This window comes from Engraulis encrasicolus, chromosome 21 (genome assembly GCF_034702125.1).
Source record: "Engraulis encrasicolus isolate BLACKSEA-1 chromosome 21, IST_EnEncr_1.0, whole genome shotgun sequence".
Classification (NCBI taxonomy): domain Eukaryota; kingdom Metazoa; phylum Chordata; class Actinopteri; order Clupeiformes; family Engraulidae; genus Engraulis; species Engraulis encrasicolus.
In genome coordinates, this window is record NC_085877.1 from 10008621 (window position 1) to 10011120 (window position 2500).

At 43.4% G+C, this 2500-nt stretch overlaps 1 protein-coding gene across 1 annotated transcript in view; it reads left to right on the forward strand.

Annotated features, from left to right (window-relative positions):
• Positions 1–2500, forward strand: part of frem1a (Fras1 related extracellular matrix 1a) — a 57771-nt gene that overhangs the window by 23155 nt on the left and 32116 nt on the right. The window contains exons 12-14 of the mRNA XM_063187648.1: positions 109–244; positions 2129–2271; positions 2496–2500. The exon at positions 2496–2500 is cut by the window's right edge and continues 192 nt beyond it. Coding sequence (XP_063043718.1) covers positions 109–244; positions 2129–2271; positions 2496–2500 — 284 coding nt within the window. The remainder of the gene's footprint in view (positions 1–108; positions 245–2128; positions 2272–2495) is intronic.

Genomic DNA, 2500 nt, shown 5'->3' on the forward strand with positions numbered 1-2500 from the left:
TTGACTTGACTTGACTTGACTTGACTTGACTTGACTTGACTTGACTTGACTTGACTTGACTTGTAATCTAATGCAATGTAATAGAATGCCATATAATGTAATCCACAGGGCTCCACCAGTCTCCTTGCTGGGTCGGCCCTCCAGGCTTCTGATGCAGACTCTAGTGACGACTACATCATGTTCAACATCACCAGAGCACCACACGCAGGGGAACTCATGAAAATGCCTGGACCTGGAATCACAGGTAACACACACACACACACACACACACACACACACACACACACACACACACACACACACACACACACACACACACACACACACACACACACACACACACACACACACACACATTCTCACACGCACACACACACACGCACACGCACACTCTCTCTCTCTCACACACACACACAGGTTCCCAGGTCACCTATGACCTCTTGTTTCCTAGGTTACCCATTGAACTCTGACATGTTGTTTCCTAGGTCAGTGTTTCCCAACCTTTCTTGAGCCAAGGCACACTTTTTCCCTTCAAAAAATCTCGCGGCACACCACCAACCAAAAATTATGAAATAATGAAAACACATTATAGTAGCCGCCTAACAATATAGGCCTAGTCATTCTTATAAAAGTGTCTTGAATAGCAATCAAATAAACACATTTTTTTATCATCTATTAAATTTCCTCTTTCAAATAAAAAGTGCACTTAACATGTCTAATTCTTAAGGAAGCTATAAACTTCAAAGTAGGCCCAGGCCTACTATTTACAAATTGTTATTTTGTCCAAAAGCATTCTATTTTCAGGAATACAGAAAATAATGCTTATTCTGACAGTAGCAATGATATCTAGGAAATATTTCACTGTTACAATATGAATATGCATGTTTAATAGGCCTATCAATCTCTGTTCAATGCCTTGCAAAATAGAACGTTTTATCCGATTGCGTCTCCATCCACAAAACGCACATTGGCCAGGAGTTGCGCATGTCCACTAGGATCAGCCTCGTCAAGTTGCAACGCAAGTTTCTCACGGATACGGATCTTTTCCAAAACCAAACTTTCGATGTCAGCAGACATGTCATCAATGTCTGGAAATTGTGTTATTTGAGAGAGGGACTTTGGCTATTTGTTTAACCGCTTCAGGTCCAAGCATCTCATTTACAATGGTTTTGCAGGCAGGTAATATTAGCGTATCTGCCACTGCGTGACTTTTTGGATTTAGCTAAGATCAGCTACGTGGTAGCTAGCTTTAAGTTTTCTCTCGTTTACCGTTTTTCCCCTCATAAATGTTGCTTGGTTCTCTGTTTTCTTACGCAGGCCAACAAAATAGTCTGCACTCTTGTTTTGTGACGGGTGTTTCGTTTACATACCAAGCACAATGGAATCAGTGCCGTTGCATCCCACGTACAAGTACCGGTAGTCCTAAATCCAAATGAAATAACTCTCTTTGTATTGACTCGAGCTCAAGGCAATTGCCTTCATTTGACAGCTACTACAATGCAATTCGCTACCTGCTGCCACCTAGTGAAGGAATTATTACATGATTAGGACGCCAGTCAACAGCAGACACTACATATTGACATATAGGCATTATTTGCTGATAATAATGAATTCTTTTTTTTTTCTTTTCTTTTTTTTTGAAAACAAGAATTTTCCACGACACAGTGGTTGGGAAACACTGTCCTAGGTGACCTAGTGAACTCTAACCTTTCGTTTTCTAGCTTACCTTGTGAACTCTGACCTCTCATTTCCTAGGTTACTCTGTGAACTCTGAACTCTTGTTTCCTAATTACCCTGTGAAGTCTGACCTCTTGCTTCCTAAGTTATCCTGTGAAGTCTGACCTCCTGTTTCGTAGGTTACTCTGTGAACTCTGACCTCTTGCTTCCTACGTTATCCTGTGAACTCTGACCTCTTGTTTCCTAGGTTACCCTGTGAACTCTGACCTCTTGTTTCCTAGGTTACCCTGTGAACTCTGTCCTCTTGTTTCGTAGGTTACCCTGTGAACTCTGTCCTCTTGTTTCGTAGGTTACCCTGTGAACTCTGTCCTCTTGTTTCGTAGGTTATCCTGTGAACTCTGTCCTCTTGTTTCGTAGGTTATCCTGTGAACTCTGTCCTCTTGTTTCGTAGGTTACCCTGTGGGTCGCTTCCTCCAGAAGGATCTGTTCCAGTCGGCCATCTACTATCGTCATCATGGTGACCAGGTGTTTGACGACTCCTTTGAGGTTGTGCTGTCAGACTTTCATGACCCCCCGAACCTGTCAGAACCCCAGGTAGTACAATACACACGCACACGCACACACACACACACACACGCACACGCACACGCACACACACACACACTCACACTCACACACACGACTACCCATACCTCTCAGAACTTCAACAATTGCGGCAAAACCACCCTTCACTCTGTGTGTGTGTGTGCATGCATGTCCGTGTGTGTGTGTGCGTGTGTGTGTCCGTGTGTGTGTGTGTGTGTGTGTGTGTTCTGTAGGTGGT